The 20,913-nt window shown below is 44.9% G+C and overlaps 1 protein-coding gene across 1 annotated transcript in view; it reads right to left on the bottom strand.

Moving 5' to 3' along the window:
* LOC120902704 (MOXD1 homolog 2-like) overlaps positions 1-20,913 on the bottom strand; it is a 124,255-nt gene that overhangs the window by 17,714 nt on the left and 85,628 nt on the right. Inside the window, exon 4 of the mRNA XM_040311677.1 lies at positions 6,351-6,506. Coding sequence (XP_040167611.1) covers positions 6,351-6,506 — 156 coding nt within the window. The remainder of the gene's footprint in view (positions 1-6,350; positions 6,507-20,913) is intronic.

Genomic DNA, 20,913 nt, shown 5'->3' with positions numbered 1-20,913 from the left:
TTCTACTAATTGGCTTAAAGTACATCCCCGTCCCCCCAAAAGGAGTGCACACTTTTCGAAAAAGCACTGAAGGAGCCTTGCTTTTTCTTGTTGCAAGGATAGAAAGCTGCACTACGCCGGGAACCTTCGGTGCCTTCGCTGCTAGAGCGAATTACACGGCTCCAAAAGCTGCCACGAGGAAGACAAAGTAAAATCGAAACGAAAGTCAACTTGCACCATTCGATGCGCCATCGAACAGGCCGCGGGATGTCTTTTTCACTCGATTGCGAAACAGAACGTCACCTAACTTGTCAGCCCCCGGTGGCTGGGTGGCAGTAGCAGGTCCGCCGACGCCTTCTCAAGCCGCGCTTCTGGCGCTGCTGCTGGTCGTGACACGGAAATTGATTACAAAACCCCCAAGAGCGCGCAGTTGGTGCGGTGGTGACGTCGGTTGCTTCTTCAACTATCGACGAACGCGAAAAGGAAATTAATCGAAACGGAACTGAGTAAGTCTATCGCGTGGGGGGCGAGCCACCGTGGCGGAAGTTTGCAGCAGGGCTGCGCGGGATCGCCCCATAACCCCGCAGAGACACCGCCATTGCACCGTTCTTCCGTTTTATGAAGCGAACTTTTCTGCCAACTTTTCTTCAGACAGGCTGCTCCCGCACCCGCTCGAGTAGCGAGTAATCGACAATCGATTTCTTTGCCGCTTTGTTTTGGCTTCTTTATCGTCTTGAGCGCAGGCCGGAACGGAAGAGGTTGCTTGCTGTAAGATCTTCGCAAGTCCGGCGTACTTTCTTGTCTGCCGTGTGCGTTGCGTTTAGCACGCGATAGTGTTAAATGAAAAATTGTCATCACTTTTTCATCGCCGACCGGTTCCGGTTGAGTAAGTTCGTCCTGGCTGCTTTAACATGAACGTAAGGTAATTTTTTTCTATAGTTTGCCTCAAATTGGAAACATTTAGAGTTGAAGAATATTGAGTAACAGTAGAGTTCTTTAAAATAAAGTCTTCATTCTAGTCTCTTTCAAAGACTTTCCGCTTCATGCTCACGGAGCAAGGGGAACACTTTTGCCATCCCGAGCACGTTTCGTCTCTGGTCGATCACAGCCGGTAATTAGCGAAAATAGATGGAGGGAAAGCTTTTTTTCTGGTGCTGTAAACTCGAAAAGTAACCCGGCACTGTTACTGAATTGATTGGCTACCGTTCTGCCATTGTGGCCAGTCTGTTGCACAGTGGGAAAATGCCGAGACAATAGGGGACGTTTGGGGAATTAAGATGTTTTTGATGTTTTAAGATGTTTTAAGGAGTAATGTGATTTAATTTTTGCTATCTTTCGGCAAATTTGTTGCACATTTTGATTTGTTGCTGCAAAACTCTTTCTCTTCTAAAATATTTTTTTCTTTCTAGTCTTTCTAAGATATTTTTTTTTACTCTAACGGTTATATTGGAATCTGTTAATTGATTTTTTTACTTTGAAAGGACTCATGATAAATATACAAGGTATTAGAAGAGGTATTTGATTTCAATTAAAAAAACAAAACAAAACCCATGTACATTTTTCACCCTATTAATACTTACAAAATTGTTACAGCAATAATTACATATTTTATTCTATTCTATTTTAATTTCTATTTCTATTTTTATTTTATGATTTAATATTCTAATATACATATATCTAATAAATTTAATAAATAAAAAATAAATACTAAATAATGATAAATTTAATCGAAATTTAATACATATTGATGAATTGACGAAAATTGCATATTTTTGGTACACAGAGCTTCAGACATAGGGATGAATTTTTTGAAACAAAACAATTGCCATTTAATCAAGACAAGACATCAATTCTGAATTGGTACAAATAAAGAGGCTTAACAAACTGCTTGACTACTATTATAACAACTAAAGAGACATCAATTTACCCCATCTACTCAATGCCAATAAATGTTAAACAATTTGTCAGGATTGTTATATTAACGATTCAAATTGTTAAAAAGCATTTCAGAACCTTAAACCTTTTCGTAAATGTCCATTCCACCACTCACCGTGCAGTTCAAGCAATTAACGCATGAACTGAACGATGAAACCACAAACCCATCGAACGACGACGACGATGAGCTTGAGAAGTGCCCCCCGTGAGAAGTGGTAGTGAGAGTTGAGGCACAATTTTTCATTCACACGCACGGAAAGATGCAGCAGTAGCAGCAGCAATGGGTTCCCGTCTCCATGCAGCCTGCCTAAGGTTGAAGTGAAGTTTATTCTTGCGCAGCACAAAATGATGATGTTGATTATGGTGGCAACGACGACGACGACGACGCAATCACTCGCGGCAGTGCACTTTTTCTCAGCAATTTCCCAGCACATACACACACACACACACACGCACCTCTCTAGCATGGCACAATTACAGTGTGTACTGTCGTGGGTTTTTTCTTCTCTACTCCCGTTCCTTTGGCCCGAATGGCTTGCGGATGTGCACAAGATGTGCAAATGTAACGCACAGTGGCCCCTAGATGCGACCTAGATGTGAGCATGAGCTTGCACGAGATTGAGTAGCCCACAAACACACACACGACGTGTTATTTAATCTCGGCAAAGCGCGATGCATAATTGTCCAGCATATGTAGGCCTCATCCCGCTCACAACCAGCACGCGGCTCGGGAACCTCAAATCCGCGATCAAAAGCTCCCGTCCCATCCACCGTAGTGGAGGTGAGAGCGGGATTAGAAGCTCTGTGGAAAACTCGCTGATTGAAAGATAATCACACACATACCGACGACGTGCCGATGGACGGAAAATTGCCGCTTTATGGATTTTAATTACGCACCGCGATCACGCGTACGGACTGTTGGCGCTTTTGGGAGCTTGCGGGACCGTCGTCCGCAGCCACCTGCGTGTGTCCGTCGTGTGCACCCCATCGCGATGATAACGCGATCTTGGGCGTGGGTTTTCCAAATCAGCAACATCCAGTTTTATCCCGCAGCTAATGCTGCGGCACGTGAAAGATAAAACCACAAAACCGACGGTGGAAAAACCGCACGCTGTAACGATTGCGTTACCACGAGCCGACAACATCTATTTTGCCATGGTAACACTACACTGGTTATGTCACCTTGTTGGAGGCTAAAACCAGCAGGTGGTGCATTTTCGTCATTTGCGCTGATGCCTGCTGTAAATTGTTGCGGTGCAGTTTTCATTTAGCAACGATAGCACAACCCAAATAAACAACATGGTGCAGCCTTAGGGTGGTTTTAGATTGACAATTTTGTGAGGGTGGACAATATTGTAAAACAAAGGGCAAATCAAACAACTATTTGTTTTACACCCACCCTCCACACACCCTCACGCACCGGAACCACAGAAATAAATGAGTTCTTGATGGAGCTCCATCAATGATTGATTGCGTGTTGCCGCGATGGGTTCCACCGCGACCTCGACCATTTATCCTAATGGTATCGATTTGTTTAGACATTATTCTTTTGTGCTCTGCTTCCTCTGTGGTCTTTTTTTCTTCTTTTTGTTTGCTCTAATCGCGTGTCACAGGCGGTGTCACAGACGCGCTACACAATGTGAGCGAATTATGAAAATGAGCAGAGTCGTCCCACCAGTCTTCCCTCGTCCGGCGATTAATTATTGCCGATATGCATGCTGCTGTAGATCGTAAATGGTTGATAAAGGGGCTGGCCAGAGCTCCGTACTAGCTGTTGTGGGGAGTTTTGTTTTTGCCCTTGTTTTTTTTTTTTTTTTTTTTTTTTTTTTTTTTGGGGGGGGAGCAGCGTACGACACGAGATTGATTTGATAAAGGTGTACAGTTTTACGTAATGGTATGTGGGGCGGGATTATTTTTGTACGCGTTGTACACGATGTGCATAGAACTGAGCATTAGCCGAACGAGTTATCGCTATTATCGAGCGTATTAGTTTTAATGATTAGATTTGGTGGGGTTTGGGTGCGAGAGAGGCAATAAATCATAATGAGCAATGTAGACAGGTGAGTTTTACGTAACAAAAAAAAACAGCATTCGAGTAGTTTACGCGATAAAACTGTCAATGCTACAAACAAATTCTTTTAAGGGCGTCAGATAGATAAGCTCTTGATCTTGAATTATTTTCATGTCTTTTTTTCATTTTACGGGGTGCAAATCTAATTTTCAAATTGTGTAATGGCGTATTCCAATCACCTTAGAATACACTAATTCATATGCATGATCATGTAAATCAACTAATCTGATTTATAAACATTATTTATTCAGTCGTAATTCAAAGCAAACAACGCCTACCACAGCTATATGGACTGTCGTTTTTCGCAAGATTTCCGAAAAGTCTGGAAGTGATAGATGCATAATTTGGGCAAAATTTAATTTACCATTTTTTTTTATTTTTCTAAGCTTTAAACTCATTTTTAAATGACTTTTTGCGAAAAACTGTATGTTATGAAAAATGGACGCAACATAACTTTAAAGACACTTAAGTCCAAAAATGGGATTTTTGTAATGACCTAAACATAAAGTTGTGGCAGGCGCTGTATGTGACTTAAAGATTCAAATATCTACAGTCACTCTCCTCCTCTAATCCACTCTCTAAGGCAAAGAAAAGAGTTTATATTCTCTAGTATTCAGCAAGAAATGAATGGCTATTTGGATCCTGTCTAAAAGTTCACCAACTACGCCATCAAAAGTAAGTAATTATCACAGTTCCCTTCAATGTGTGACGTTTCTCGAATAATAAATGAAGTAAAATTAAATGCTATTGCAACATTCTTCATTATCAGATCATTATCAGATGTTTGGTCTGTTTTAACATATATATGAAAGCATGCAGTGGGGCATTGGCTTGGCATTAAACGATAAGATGAAATTGATAAAAATTTAGTCTAAAAACTGTAATCTGCATCTACTTCCTGACCCTGAACTGATTTTTTATGGTTTGTCAAAGAACAGGCTCATCATTGCATTAAAAATGATGGCACAAACAAAACAAGATATACTGCCATACTGCCATTAAATGTTCAACAAAATTCTATGCAATCGTTACATCATCAATCTTTTGTTTTGTTTTCTTCAGACCTTCTTCAGACCCATTACCAAAACAAACTTCAACCGGCAGGTTAAAGCCCTCCAAACGCTTACCTACCAACCGATCCATATCCAATATTTGAACGATTTCGTGTGCAAACATCCTTTCAAGCACAAAACCCCCGGCGATCAATTTGTACGCGCTTTTTTTGTTGTGGACCCACGTACCGCGAACGACCTATGTCGGTGGCCGATTGACTTTAGCGTGCGTTTTACATCTTTGCGTTTCGCGCTGAATTGTTTCGTAAACAGAAGTTTCGGAAACCGCCCGACAACCAGACAGGTTGTTGCAGCAGCACCAGAATCGATGTTGTTTTTTTGGTACCGCAGTGGACGTTACTCAATTTAAATGAGCTGTCTTTTTTTCTGTGGTTCATCTATCGCCCTCCCAGCAACTGCAGCACCACACTCTGTCATCTGGGCATGAGAAATTAATTACAATCTCGCCGTCGATGGAGCATGCCTACGTGCCAGCCTGCACTTCAAATGGGGAGGTATTCTTCCCTCTCCCTTGAGGGCGTCCCGTGTTGTCGTCCGAGGTCGGTTGATTACGTCCAACCCCAAACACGGGCCACTGACAACGGCAACCGATCGGTTGCAAAAGCCTTTCGCACACAAACATTGTGTGTATGACTGTGCCCTACATAGTCGCTTGGATGCAGTTGTTGCCCCTTTTGTTCCCAACCCTTTCCACCCGGTGGCACTTATGGGGCGCACGCACACGCAAAAAAAAGACGCATTCACCAAAATGGAGACGTTCGAGAGATCGATCGAGCGTTGTTGAAAGTGGGCAGCAGGCCTCGAGTACACTTCTTCGAGTGATCTTACCCATGACAGAGGGGTTAGTGACGCGTCCACTTTGGAAAAGGCTCTCAGTGCGGGTAGAGACAAAAATTATGCATAAAAACTGGAAAGCGTAAACGATACGCCCGTGCATACCCGTACAGTTGGTTATCATTACCAGCAACAGCAACGACGTGTTCCTTCCACCGCTGCAATTGTTTGCATTGTTATTTTACCAGAAAAAAATCGTAATGAGACACGAAGTGGCGGCAGTTTGCGTAAGGACGTAGGGTCTCTCGGCCGCTTGAAACGCGCCCGGCGCAACGAACGAAGGTCGTAATGAGTCCAACGTCTTGGAGCGAGTCGCCCCTTCGGAAAAGGTCACCCCTGGAGTTCACCCCTCGAAGCGAAGCGTACTTGGGCCGATCGTTTATCTTGTAATGAAGACGACATTATTCAGGCGCGATTGCTTCGTGCTGCCACCCACCACCCACCAATCCCATGCTTACCGTGATCGGGACGTCGTAGGCCACGTCACACGTGTCCAGTTTGCGCTTGAAGCGCAGCACCGTGTGCGTTTGGTTTTCGTAGCCGAGCAGCAGCACGTAGTCCTGCGAGGAGTCGACCAGCGGCTCACCGTCACCGTGCTTCTTCACGTGCCGGTCCTGCAATGAAAGAAAGAGGGGGTGATGCTTTGTGGTTAGTATATTTTGTTGCTCAACAACTTGCTCCCTAGAGAAATTCAGGGATATGGGGAAGCTATAATGGAGGGGTTGTTCCCACTGCAAACGTAGAATATATGTCATTAGAGGTTTGATGCGATGGTATGACAACGCACCTGTTTCTTTTTTTTTTTTTGGGTTGAGTCGGCGTCGAAAAAGGCATCATTATTTCCTCACCACTTGAAATAATGGCGAGTAAACAACAGTGCCGTACCGGGTTACGGCAGCACACAAATTAATGATTAATGTGTGTGTGTGTGTGTGTGTGTATGTGTGTGTGTGTGTGTGTGTGTGTGTGTGTGTGTGTGTGTGTGTGTGTGTGTGTGTGTGTGTGTGTGTGTGTGTGTGTGTGTGTGTGTGTGTGTGTGTGTGTGTGTGTGTGTGTGTGTGTGTGTGTGTGTGTGTGTGTGTGTGTGTGTGTGTGTGTGTGTGTGTGTGTGTGTGTGTGTGTGTGTGTGTGTGTGTGTGTTGTGGTTATCTTGAGCACGAAAACTCCAACTGCCAAAGCGATACGAATGAGTCACCCAAAACCAATGTTCCGTGTTTATTTCCGCTTGGGTCTTGCGTTTTTCTCTCTCTCTTAGTCCTCCCCCTGTAATCAATAAAGAAAAGCACTTGGCAGTAGAATTAAAAAAACCCGGGGTGGCCACAGTAAACTAGGGTTGTTTTTCCCTTTCTGGCCGGGGTCGTATTTCTTCCGCCCGTTGTACGTACTCGCTTGGTGGTTCTCATCGGCCTCATCTGCATTTCAAATCTGCACGCACCCGGGCGCGCGTGTTGTTGTAGTTTCCCCGGTTGATTTGTCAGTCTCCAGAGGCGCCTCTCCCAGGGTTTACTACTGTACAGCCAGACGGCCCACACCCTCCCCAAACACACGTAATTATCTGTAGCCAGCGTTAAACCACGAATAGGGGGAGCTGAAACTGTATGCCCTCGTCTTCGCGTACCAGAACGCTATGTTTGCATTGCTGGGTCCGGTCTTCGAACGACCTTCTCCAGTGTGTGTGTGTGTGGTTGACTTTGAGGACGCGTTCGTCGCTTGCAACTCATTAAAATAACAACGCCAAAGTCTACGGTACGGAGAACGGTTTATGGTAGCGAATTGAAGTGCGAACTTTTGCCACCACTCGCACCATCTCGCACTCTTGCGAAAAGCCTCTTCACGCGCTATTGTAGCACTGGTGCTGGCCCCGGAACACTGGCACAAAGTCAAACGATCGATGGTGAGGGTGCGAAGAAAATAACATATCCGATTTGGAGAACCAAAGCAAAAAAAAAAACCCAGACCTCTCTAAGTGATGGTGATTCTGGAGTGTAAAAACGAGAGGGACTAACAAAAACGACGCAGAGCGCTTACAATTATTCCAAAACGACGACCGATGAGGCAGATCCAGTCGACGTCGCGTAATTCCGGACAGTGTAGTTACGCGTGTTTTTTTTTCCTTCTGCCCGCTTGCTGGATGCACAGAGCTGTAGCAGCGCTTAAAGGAATTAAAATCTGTGCGTCCTGTGCGACTTTCGACTGACCTCATCGCCCGGGTACAACCAGCAGCGCCAGACGGTTCTCTGATTGACCGCAATTATTCAATTACTCGTTCACGGTACAACGGCACAGTGGAATGTCGGTGCTGCTGCTCTGTCCATGGAACATACAGAGTGTCCAAAAAGGTCATGAATCAGCATGATGAAGCCGGAAGCCGTTGTTGTCCTGTTGCCGGGTGTGCCGAGCTCCGCACAGTGCCACACAGTACTATCGAAGCGACATCGAAGATTAAGACCGAGAGCGCAAAACGCAGATCGATATGTTCGATATTCATTAGTCACGTCTCGTGGGTGCGTGTTTTTTGTGACCGTGTGTCCTCCCAGCTACAATGAAACGACGGGGTGTAGTCTGATGATAGGGTTCGCGGGGACCTGATGTGTTGCGAAGCGGTGCACGGTTGTAGCTTTAATTAAAATCCCGATCCAAAAAGAGCACTAAGAGGAGGAATTTACAGAACACACCCAAAAAAAACAGGGACGTGTCCAATATAGACACACTAAATTCCAAACTGCAGTTCGATCGCGTTGAGATGCGGGTGTAAAACTTCTGCAAGGGTTCAAAATCGCTTCCGCATAAGCTGCTATCCTTATTCCTGAACTGCTTGGTAGCAGAGTGTTGTCGAAATTCCCCAGTGAAAGTTCTCGCGAGTCGGTTTTCATCCATTGAGCATTCAATTACGGTGTGGAAGCAGAAAGGAAGCGTAGTAGCGGCAGTGTGTAACAAACTAGTAATTCCTATCCATTGGCCTCTTGCAATGACTAGCTTCAGATACATCCTGGCACGTCCGAAAGACGAACTAAAAAAGTCCGATTTTTCCCCTTTTATTCCGATACCCTAACCCGCACAGCTTCGGAAGGAACACGAATTGCTGATGAAGCCATAATTAAAACCAACCAATTAGTTCGACGTTCTCACGGGGGGAAAGGCATTCATTAGGAATCTGATACCGGTGTGGTGTTATCAGGTTCGAACGAAAGGCAGAAAAAAGCGGAACTGATGCTTCATTGGGAAACGATGCACAAGTAATCCTGATTTGCAGCTAAGAGTGTGTGTCTGTTTGGTATTATAAAACCGTTTCACTCGAGAGAGATTTCCACAGAACAGTCCATCTTTCCACAGAACAGTTTTAATAACAGTGGAAAGCAGTGCTTTAATATTGATGTTAAGATGCATCATATCTGTCGGGCTGAGATTGGAGCAGCAAAGAGATTATGTATGATACGTACAATGATTTTCTTTATATGAATGATATATTTTCATTGCAATATCTATCTGTAATGGCAGAATGTTTGAACATTTATAAATGTAAATTCAACCAGACTCAACCAGTTGGAAGAAGGCAAGCAATATCTTTGCAAAAGTTTAGTGAAATAAAATAGAAATACTCTTCAATTAAGATGAAACTATTTAGCATCCAGATGGTTTATTATAAGGACATAATAGGATTTTAAAAGTTCTTTCAAAGTTGTATATGAGGACGAGCTGTGAGCATTTATATCGAAATTTTATTCCAAGTACATCTCCAGCGACATGTACTGATGCGTTGGTTTGACGCAACGACAGATATTAGAGCACGAACTACAAAGAATTGAGCGAAAATGACGATATTAAACGTAACGATAGCGCCTGCACCAAAAGACTAGAAACAGAGCAGACAAATACTAAAAGAGCTTTAAATGTAATCATTCTACGTCAAATTTTGTGTCATTAAATGCGTTTGAATCCTTGTAAAAGGGAATTACGATTATTGAGGTCTCTTTGAAGAATACAATACGACGCGGAACTCCTAACTTCAATGAACTGAAAAAAAATCTAAAAACCTCAATGAAATGTTGATTTGAACTTCAACGTTTATAAAGTACAAAGAAACAGAATTTCGTTTAATAAAAATCAAGGAATTATGTGCAGTCACCAGAAGTTTTAGAGTACACTTCATTATAAAAAAATTGTCTGTCCAATAGCAATAATGGGTAAAAACATGTATATGAAAGATGCTCAGTTCGTCCCGCAGGGAAACGTTCATCACGTTGTTCACACATTATAAAAAAACAGACACATCTCACTCATCAAAGAGCCAAAAAATAGGATGTCATTTTCCGAATGAAAACATAAATATGTGTTTCTCGCGCCCCTCTTTGTGTACGAATGTGACACGTCGCTTCAGCTCTTATCTTTCGCACAATAAAATGTAACGTTTAATTTTTTATCATGACACAGTATGTTTGCCGTTGAGCGTAAATTTGGGGGAAAAAGAAGGGAGCTACATGGAAAAAAAGTCAATGTGGATATGTGTGAGTGTGTACTACACCATCATCAAACCCATGAATACCGGAACAGCTCCACAAATGGCAAACAGATGGCAACCAAACGCAGCAGTACCCGGCGCACGGAAGTGATGCTAATACACATACACACACACGCACATCGCGCCCCTGTCACCGTCCCTTCGGCCTGTTCCGGGGAGCAATATTCCCGTACCTTTTGCCAGGATGCCATTCAACGCCTTTTCTTTCGAACGCAAAATCGATTGAACACTGAAAACGGAAACCATCGGATCCTGAAGGACGTCGCCGCTGCTAGACGACATTTTTCCACACCTTTTTTTTATTTCATTTTCACCCGCCTTTTGCCACTGCTCCGCCAGTGTCTGGGCTCTTCCGGCGACTTCTTTTGTGTGTCGATTGAGTGTGTCATGGCACTTCCGGGGTTCCATGGTTATAAGATGGCGTCGCTGTACGCGTTGCACATTACTCGCACCTCATTGTGCGCGCGGCGGTGGGAAGAGGGCGCAGGGCGAGAAAGCGATCCAGGAAATGCCGCTCGAACGTTGGCCCGCTTGCCGCGCACAAGCGCCCGGTGGTGGTGGTGGTGGTGGTACGCCGTGGGTCTCAATTACCGGGGAATGTCATGTACTTGGATCCATCATCTGATACGCCTGAGCCCGAGTCAATGGAAAAGGTCGCGCGCCGTATGGAAAACCAGGACTCTCAGTCCATTTGCCCGGTGTGCGAGGCGGCCCCATCACCACCAGGAATGACACGCACAAGCACCAGGCGGGAACCGGCACCATCATCATCATCATCATCATCATCATCATCTTTAGTCTCGCCGGATGGATGGTGTTGATGTCGTTTTGGGTGGTTCCTGGAAAATCCTGCCGAGTCGTCGCATTCTTCCTCGCGATTTGCTGATTTCCAATGCGGGGTTGGGGGAGGGGATGCGCGACAACATTCCGCACCACCGAGCGCGAACGCACGCCACTTCCCGCTCGCACTCCTGGAATGGACCGGGAAAATTGTGCAGGAAATTGAATTTTATCGCACAATAATATGATTTCGATTTCGTACCGTGTTGCTTTGCCCACGGCGAGACCAACGACGCAGGCCGCCAAACGCGCAAAAAAAGGCGCGCACACACACACACACAGACACTTTGTAGCGAATGATTGCAAAGTGTGATAAATAAGAAAGTCTCTGTTGCAAATCGCGATACGAGCTTGCGTAGGCCCGCGTGATAAAGGAGCAACGCGGAAATTCAGCGACTGCCGCATGCATCCTTCAACACAATCCCCACCGGAGGAGCAGGCCGGAAATTCGATTCGATACGCTACCCGACGACGGTGATGGTGATAATTGAATTGATTTAAACATGCCGGCGCACTCAAAACAACGCCAATATGTCGGTCCTCGTTGTGAGGGAAGGAATTAAACAGTTTTCTGCTTTTGTTCTTTGCGCTGAAATCTTCCCCAAAAAATTATGTAGAATTTAGCTACTTTTTCTGTCGCGTCTGTTCCTACAGTCGCTCGTGCAAACCAAAGCGAATAATTAATGAGGCAAACACACATACATTGCACACAAAGGCTAATGTTTTGCGCCATTCTTTCGTGTTGTACTTTTTCTACAGTTGTTCTCAAAATAAAAAAGAAAAAAAAATACAAATACAACATTAGAAGATAAATATGCAAATCGTATGCCATGCCAGGCTCGCTTCCTCTCCCTCTCTCGTCCTCAGCTGAAAGGCGCAAAGTTTATGCATGCAGATTAAATTCAACGAGGAAATCAACAGCACACAACACCCAGAAACAACAATAGCGGTGCCGATTGTTTCGTTATTAAATTACGCTGCCAACGAGATTGCTCCGCTGCCAACACGGACTACGAGCGGATGCTGGCTAAGCGCTGGATGGCGTAGAAGTAAGGGGCGAAAATTACATTGATTGTAAAGATAAGCAGCAGCAGGGCTAGGGACAGGAAAGAGGAAACACAGGGAGCGCAAAGCGAATGAGAAAGAATTTGAAATCGAAAGCTAATTTTGACGTATTTTTGGAAATTATTGGTAGAATGGTTGGCTTACGAGCGTACGTCTATCTAAAAATTAAATATTTATATTAAATGTTTGGACGTGAAATGGAAAACTTCATCTAAGATGGTGCAAAACACAAATAAATAAATAAATTAAGACATGAAGAACCATAGAAATTTAGGTATACACTTATGTCTGCAAATCCTTTAATTTACTCCTCCAATAAAAATCATTTACTATTTTATGCGACTGTGTTCTAAGCAAGTAAGTCCTAAATGTTGAATATTGGATCTAAGGATAATTAAGTAGGTTCTAACTTTCGATTGAGGGATGAGTCTTGACATTTTTGAACATAATTTTTAGCTCAGAAACTCAATAAAACGTTCTGAACAAAGAGTATGATTTTCATAAAAAATTGGCACCAAAAATGATGACAACAAACCCAAAATTGGTGCTTTGGAGGAAACAATTAGGACATTATGTCTAGAATTGATTAACTCCAAATGAAAAATGGCAACACAGAGGAACAATGTTACTGATTGAAACTTTGAACTTTAAAGGAATAACCGTCTAGATAGACTTATTCAATTCTAATGTAAAGTGAATCTTTTCATATTTCGAGTCAACATGAACATACCGTTTTCCCAACCATAACACAGAACACTACTACAGAAGTCCCTAATTGAAAAGACACCTAAAACACTCACCGAAAAGTGTTAAATTGCCGTCACGACCCTCCGGGCACCCAGAGGACCCGTTACCGGTTTCGAAAACAACGTCCGGTGACATTTAAAAGTACAATTATCGTCCAACACCCCCCAGTGCCGTTCGGTTCATTAAAACTAGAACACGCACCCCACGCACACTGTCACCCCAATAGAACCTCAAACCTCGTACGCACTGTTCTATTGTAGCCTTTAAAACGAAGAACCAGACAAAAAAACGCACATCCGTAATCAAACCAATTAGATGCTTGCCGTGTCCGCTGGACACGTAATGACCACCTTCAGGTATTTCGAGACGTGCATGAACTAACCTTTCGGTGGGCCTCGTACCAACGAAAAAAAAACAACCCATTCAACTCCAGCGTTTCGGTCCATTCTCCGTAGCACATTGTCACATTTGCGTGTTCGCGTGTGCTCGAATTATGACGGGCGGCGTGTTGATGGACACACTGAAAAGCAGCCACAGACCGGGGCCGAAAATGATCAGATAATTGTGGAGCTCGACCCTCTCCCCTGCCATCCAAACAACCCCATGACAAAGGGTGGCTGGGGACAGAAATGTTTGGAAACAATTTTCATCGCTCACGCCAAATCGCCCGGGCGCCCCATTTCCGCGAGACTGTGGGGGCCCGAATCCCGATCGCCCTCTGATAGGGATGTCGCACCACGGCAACGGCCTGAATAGCAACAAACGAATGGGAAAAATAAACACTTCTGATCTGCGAAAGGGCTGGGATGAACGAGGGGGGGGGAGGATTTGTTGTTTTCCTAACCTCCCCATCAGTTGGCCTGTGTGTGTTGTGTGTCGTGTCGTGGATTATTATCGTGTTTTTCGGGCACACCGACAGGCGACCGAGCGAGAGACTGGGATGAAAGGAACGGGAATTGTTCGGCTGTCACTGGCCGCCGGGGATGTTTCTTTCTTCACGCTTAGGTACCAAACGCTTTTGTACCCAAACTCCAGGCTGGCGTGATACTACCGCGTGGTGATGCCCGTTCGGTGGCCTCACACAACAGGGTGCGTTTTGGACTGAAAGGCGGGGTAGAGCACCGCCAGCAATGGAAAAAAGGCAAAATAAAGACCCGTGGGCAGACGCAACTCCATCCCAGCCCGGGAGTCGGTATCTTGGGGGAGCCGATCTAGTTTTTGAAGATTAAACTGAAGATCAAAAAACGTGATGAAGAGTGCTGTTAGTATAAAAGGTTTGTTTTCTTTCTTCTTTTGGAAGACCCAGCGCGGATCGATTCGTGCACGACCTGCAACCAGGAACCGTTGTTTACAGCTGAGTCCTCTTTAGGGCGGCCTTCCACCGAATCTCGTTTCATAACCGCAGGTTTTTGGGGAAAGCCAAGGGAAAGCTAAAGGGAAGGTGCTTGTTTTGATATGGTTTTATACTTCGGCTGCGCGAGCAAATCATCACTCGAACGCTTGAATGGGACAATGTTCCATGGTGGCAAATGGTGGTACACACTGCGGTGAGGGTTTCTTTGATTGATGGGTGCCCCCTAAGTGGGGGCCCGTTTTTTTCTCGTGGTTTCACATTTGCGAGCGGGCGCGCGCGCACACAGTCTCGTGCGCCATGCGTGGCAAATCTGGTGAGTTTTGGAGATCGTTTAATGGTGGGTTGAATTGATTTTAAATATCAATTATCTGGTTGGTGGGTCTTTATGAAATAGCAACTGATATATTTATACAGTTACGACCACCAAAAGATTTTTTTTTTTGTACAAATGGGCCTATGGGCTCACGAATTAAGCCCAGAAAATGATTTTTTATTGAAGCTTAATAACTCACAAGTGATACTTTTTGTCAGCGTATTTTTCACCATTTGAAATTTTGAGGGAATTTGAAGGTAATTATTATTATATCGAAATAGGTCGAACGGTCGTATTGTATTGATTGGATTAAATATATTGACAAAGCATTGACATGAGTTGTATAAAATTATGGTGATTATTAGTTTCAAAACAAATAAGACATGCGTTAGAAACACTCAATACCACAAATTTCCATACATTCAAACTCTAAGAAGCCAGTAGTGACCCATTGAACCAGTCGAACAAAGGTAATTATTAGGAAGCCAGAGCAAAACCACCGAAACAAGCACCGAAAGCGCTTCAATTTACATTGGAACGAGAAAATTGCTTGGAATTCCTGTAACCGTACACGATTTGTGCTTAAAATCTATTTCCGCATCAATTATCCATCCCACTTTAGCCGACCCGCTGCACTGTCATGCAAATTGGCTCACCAAAATGGATTGTTTACCTATCCTTGACAATCGCCCCCCCTCACTCACAAACCGAATCGTTCGCCGCACATACACTTAAAACAAATGCGCAATGGCCACTTACCGTAACGGCCAAACCGGCAGGTGAACCGTTTTTCCGCCCATTTTCCCTCCGAGTAGGAGTTACGCGCAGTTCTCCATGCCCAGTTTTCTGTGCTGTGCCTCACAAATGGAACACATAAGTGAGGTGATTTTCATAGCATGTTTTGAAAGGCCCATCTTCCCTGGACGGCAAAGAGAGAATGAAAGACGCGGCAGATCATCGAAAGCAGTATTTGCACACTCAAACGTCGTACGCCAGGTCCATTACGAGTGGCCAGTTGAGCGCGATAATTACCGTGTAGGAAGGCCACACGCTTTGTTTCCGAAGAGAGTTTGTGAAACAGTTTTTGTGCTCGTCTCTTCATCTTGGTCTCTTTGCTACCGCTTCACCGCGTATATCGTTAGCTACCTGAATTTGCTATTTAAATCTATTGCCACTATTGAGCTATCAATGCGACTTTCGTCACCTACTTCAGCTGCCCTCTTGCACAAGCACCACTTTCCAAAGCGGGCACACTCAACTCTACTCCACTGGCACAAGTTTAGCCAAATGTTTTCGGTTTCATTCCACCCGATCCCCACGGAGGAGCAATCACCGCGCGCGTGCAATAACTTTCCTTTAACCTTCCTAATTATGCTTTTAGGTGCCTTCAGGACACTCGGCTCGCTTTCAGTGCTGTCAGCTATTCTGCTATCCGAACTGGAAAGGTCTTACACTGGGTGCTGTAGCACAACTTTGAGGTTTTATTCCAACTGCACTGCATTGCTGCGGAGGTGTGGTGGTGCACAAAAAGTGTGGCAAGAATTTTAATTACAACTCATCCAGAACCTCACAAACGATGGAAGGGAGTCATCGTGGATGTCTTCAGCTCCAACCGTGCAACTGCACTCGCTCATCTTCCCAGTGGAAGATGAACGAGTTTCGGCAAGATCTCTGGACGATGTCTCGCTTGCACTGCGTCTGGGAATATGAGAGCGCTGTTCCCGAAAAAAAAGATACACAAAAACGAATCCTCTTTGCAAAACTCAGTCTCTGCAAGCGAAATAGTTTTCAACCCCTTTCGTGGACGTAGATAATACCACAACCCACTGCCCCGCCCCACCCCCCCCCCAAGATAAATGGTGTAAGCGATGGGGAGATAAAAACTCCTGCAACCGGGAGGACGGAAATTTGCAGAAACAACACGCCTGAAAAGGGATGAAATTCCCCAGAGGCGGCAGTGTGATCATGGCTTCTTGGGATTTTCTCGGCAAAAACTTTCTCATCAGCTAGATCCTTCAAAGGCGTAAACAGCAGAGTGGTTCGGAGCAAAGAGCGAGAACAGAACAGAACGGCGACGACTTCAACACAAACTAATGGCTTTGATTAATGGAGAGGATTTGTTTGTACTTGTAGCAGAAACGGGCCGGAAGTTGTCATCAAGATGCGGACATTGTGTCGTCATTAAATTTGCCCATCGTACACTACAAACTACTCTGCTAGCGAAATAACTTCTTGAAGGGAGTTTTTGTTTTCCTTGTTTTTTTGGGCGGAGATTTTGGACTAACAATTTCCTGTTCGGCTCTTTGCAAAGGCTAAGCAATCCAATAGTGCTCCCGTTTTTCGAATAAGCTGTAAGTAGATCACTTTACGATCGTGACGTATACCACTTCTTCCGATTGCTGTTCTCCCAAATCGATCATTCGATCCGGAGGAAACGGTACATTACAGATCAACAGCACTCGCAGTGTCATAAACCTCCGGGTCCGCCCGGGTTCAACGGCTTCTCCCCTGGAACACACACACACACACTTTCTGACAATCATCACTCAGCAGCAGGCCGTAGCGCAGTTAGGCCGTGTTCTTGCGCTCATCAACAAAACCTTTCAGAAAACATTTAGAGCACGCGCTCTTCCATCCATCCGTCCGCGATCGCGCGTGTGCTCGTAGAAACTTCTTCCGTTCCAGCCGGGCTCTACTCACTCTCGCTCCCTGCTGGAGGATGTATTTTTACTTCAATCACCATAGTCCGTCTGCGGCTGGGAGAGCTGGGGCTCGTAAAATCCAAAGATAACAAGCGTATAATTAACCAACCAAACAGCCAATAACGGACCAATGATTCATTGTTTAAACAGTGTTTGAGAACGAGAGAGAGAGAGAACGGGATGTGGAAAGAAAAAAAAACTCTTCTTCTCTTTATCTCTCTTTTCACCTTCCCTGGGCAGAAGCCTACAGCCGTGTGCAGGCAATGCTACATAAATATTCATCAAATGTTTATGCGACGCCCAAAGAGCCCGGTCCTTCGCGTTGTTACGCTCCAGAGCCGTCATTGGATTCCATACGTTCGATTGGATATTGAGACCACTCCAAGTGTGTTTGGGTGTATTTTTCCCCCACTGTTAGGAAAGGTTACGTACATGTGTTTTTGTTTACCACACACACACACACACCCGTAAAGCCCCAGAGCAATGAAGCACCCAAAGGTACGTACCAGAGGGCAGATTAAAATCGAACCAATTCGATGCTGGTTGAACAGCTCCCAAGGCTAACGGAGTTTGCCCCATTTTAGGTCCTCATTTCTCTCGGGGGGCATACAGCTTAAGTAGGAAAAAGGTAAAGAAATTCCGTTTTGGAGTTTCAATTCTAGCATATTGCAAAAACGACTAGCGTTTGATAACGTTCAACTTCCCTAAGCTTAGAGGCAGTGAAGGAAGCATCGATAAGCGATCTTGTGGAGGATAAATAACATAGCTCCCCTCTCTTTTCTGTCGGTAAAGACACATCTGTTTTTCCGTTTCCAAAGTTTTAATTTTGAATTTGCAAATGGATGTAGCTTTGTAAGAAAAAAAAAAGAAAACAACAACAAAAAAGGGATGCAGCATTCAACATTATCTTTCTAAGAACGATTAAAAGATATGCCCTTTTTTAAATTACCTGAGTCATAGTGGAAACAAAACAAAAAAGGTCCTGGTATACTCGCCAAGGTACTTCCAAAGCACCCCAGAACCGCACAACAACAAAAAAACCTCACCTAGATTCGTTGATTTATTGACTTCTGTGTTTTAAGCTGACCAACCCTACCGGGACGAACCCCAAAATTCCGGACGAAAGATTCCAGAATGCGATATACGGTGGGAAGGTATCGTTTTGATTTATGTGTCTAGAAATTAATTCTGCACAACGATAGCGTTGACCAACTTCCCCATTTTTCCCCCAGGCGGCTTAGAGTGGTGGTGGGTGGGACAGGACTGACAGCAACTAGATCACATGGCACAAAAGGGGAAAAGTTTTTTGACCGGGTCACACTAGAAGTTGCTAGACGCAGAACATATGTTTGACTGTGCCTCACTGGAACTGGAAATGTAAACAAAGCCTACCTCTGGAGAGTTGTTGATGAATAGTGGCATGTCACGAACCGGATTAGTCACAATTCCGGAAGGAGGGTTTTCGAGGCTTATTAGGGATATATTAATTTGATGTAGTTATTATGAGTGGTCATTCAATAAAATCGCTTAAGTAATTATAGGGTTAAGAGAATCGATTAATACCAAATACAACTGAATGTGGTCTCGAAGTTGACATCTTCCTCAGAAGAGAAGAGTTTCCACGAACTAAATGATTCAAAAGAGAATGCCAGACAGATGGCGCCACCAGACCGCTTTCGTTTGAGTACGTTTGATGGAATGCTTTTAGCGTGACCTCCAACCCAAAACCCCTAATGACACACCATGGTACGTCCACGTCGACCATCAAAACAAAGTACGGTACATCTGAGCACCACTACCCGGATGCGGAGCTGAGTTCGGGGCCTTTGGACACCCAGGAAAACCCGTCGAAAGTCAAACAAACCGTAACCGGGAGGAATGGTTTGTTTTCTCAAGTGTTTGACATTGTCGAACGAGAGCACAGTTGGGGGAGGTGAAGGGAAAAACACTGAACCCAAACACGATGTACCGGTATACCGTTGTGTACGGCGGCATTGTACCGACATTGCGGTTGTCAAACATTCCAGAAACAGACTACGAATGTCTCTGGCAACGTACGCAACGCGCCTATCGAAAGGGAAACTCGCTGTGTCGTGTCCGGATGACACTCTCTGCTCGACGGTACCAGTGCAGTGTAATGGACTAAATTTAAATACATGCAGACGCACACGGTCTGCACACTAGACGAGACCGTATGGCTCCTCGGGCACTGGGCCCGGGGCAGTCGGTACGACCCGGAACAACGTTCCGACGGAACCCGCCGGGGGAGGTGATCTAAAAATAGTCTGTCCAAATCGACACAACCATTCAGAGGCACGGCAGAAGAAGCTGGCAGAGCCAACCCACCCGCCCAGAGCAAACAGGCACCGCTTGTGCATCCAAACCGTCCCGAATGAGTGACAGGGCAGCACATTATGGTTCAATTTACATTAATTAGTCTTCTCCATGGGTAGGGACAGGAAGGTTCATAAGGGAAAGCAAAACAAAAAAAACCGAACGCAGAGGAGGCCTCTGGATGCATCTCCGATCGGATGTGGCGTTTGCTCATTAGCTTCCGTTTGTCGGACGATCACCGATCGATTGGCTCCCCGGGAGAAGGTTTGGTAGGATGCAGTGGACGTCAATGTCTGACTAATACACCGACACCGACAAAATCATCGGGAGGTCCAACTCCTGCCCTTTCAGTTTGAACGTACGCTTTGCTGGACATTAATTGACTTGTAACGATGATACCAAACAAAAAAAACCCTAAAAAACTAACAACCAACTCCATCATCGTTCGTTCGTTACTCCTACTCGCCATGGATCTCATGGACGAGGTCAGTGCCTGGAGGAGCACAAAAACAAAGTCCCAGCAAAATGAATACGTGTGACGCTGTTGCTATAAATTGCTCTGTCCCACCTTCGGGTATCGATTCGAATGAAGAAAAATGAACGCCTGAGCGATATCTTCTTTCCAACCCGGTACGCGAACACTTCTCGTTTGTGTGTGTCCTTTGGTGAACCCCGATACCCGACGCCTTGTCCCAGCGGGGGATATACCACGCTCGGGGATATCAACGGCTGAGTTGAAGAGTTTTCGTCCAGCGGCTTCCCCTTTTGCGAGATGGAAAAACTAAGAACCATACCATCATCATCATCATCATTATCTTTATATTCGTCATCATTGCCATCGGGATTTCGATGTCTACCTCCCGATGGCACAGCTGGATGTGTTCCGAAATGGATATTCGCGAAGGACACCGGTCACCGGGCACGATGCACACATGCATCATGTCGATGGTCGGTTTCGATTTCAAACACCCGCAGGGAACAGTGGAAGTGAGTGCAGTGAAAAACAAAAAAAAAAAACAAAAAGGACAAACGATTTGCACAGTGAGACGATGTCAGTTGTGTTGTTGCAGTGTGTGGAGAATTGCGCTAAATTCTAAATAGCCGTCCCGGGTAGATTTAAAAATAGTATCTTCTCAGGTCCAAAAAC

This window comes from Anopheles arabiensis, chromosome 3 (assembly GCF_016920715.1).
Source record: "Anopheles arabiensis isolate DONGOLA chromosome 3, AaraD3, whole genome shotgun sequence".
In the NCBI taxonomy this organism is placed as follows: Eukaryota; Metazoa; Arthropoda; class Insecta; order Diptera; family Culicidae; genus Anopheles; species Anopheles arabiensis.
The sequence above is the reverse complement of the archived record's forward strand: the minus strand, read 5'-3'. Positions and strand labels throughout refer to the sequence as shown.